We start from the raw sequence: 647 nt of genomic DNA on the forward strand, positions 1-647 counted from the left end.
TCTGGCTCTCTGTGTATGTCCTATAGGATGAAGAGCCTGTGGTTATACTGAGAGCCCATAAAGTCGTGACGGTGCGACAGAGCCATGAGGAGTTTAGCTTTGAGATAGAGTACGAAATCCATCCTGAGACAGTGGAATACCATTACATTAAATGCGAAGATGAAGAAGAATACGATAAGTAAGGACATGACAAAAAGACCTCTTCGCTTTGACTCCTTTCTAATCGCTGTTCTCCATATCTGTATACACACGTCTCTCTACCTCGAGGACACATTCCTTTCTTTACATATCATGCTGTATATTCCTTAATGCGTATGTCCCCTTGATATCTACAGCACATATATATCGTAGGTAAGGATCGATCTTCGATACATCTCTATATGTCCGCATCCATTCATGTGCATAAAGATTCGATGGAATGTGCGATAGACAAGAAAAGAGGTTACACCTCTTGCATCTTTAACTACAGATATATAGGAATCTCTCCTTTCCCAGACCATATGGAGATTCTCTATATACACCATACACATCTGTTTCATATCTTCTAGAAGGATGTCTCTGTTGAATGGCATACTCCCAGATAGACTTTTCTTCTTCGTGAAATCCCTTGCTCTTTTTCTGAAGTCATATGCTGTGATAACGGGGGG

At 40.8% G+C, this 647-nt stretch overlaps 1 protein-coding gene across 1 annotated transcript in view; it reads left to right on the plus strand.

Annotated features, from left to right (window-relative positions):
- CSUI_008536 (uncharacterized protein) overlaps positions 1 to 647 on the plus strand; it is a gene marked incomplete at both ends in the record, with an annotated part of 2,941 nt that overhangs the window by 1,111 nt on the left and 1,183 nt on the right. Inside the window, one exon of the mRNA XM_068068665.1 lies at positions 27 to 178. Coding sequence (XP_067919359.1) covers positions 27 to 178 — 152 coding nt within the window. The remainder of the gene's footprint in view (positions 1 to 26; positions 179 to 647) is intronic.

Source organism: Cystoisospora suis (genome assembly GCF_002600585.1).
Source record: "Cystoisospora suis strain Wien I chromosome Unknown contig_4809, whole genome shotgun sequence".
NCBI lineage: Eukaryota > Apicomplexa > Conoidasida > Eucoccidiorida > Sarcocystidae > Cystoisospora > Cystoisospora suis.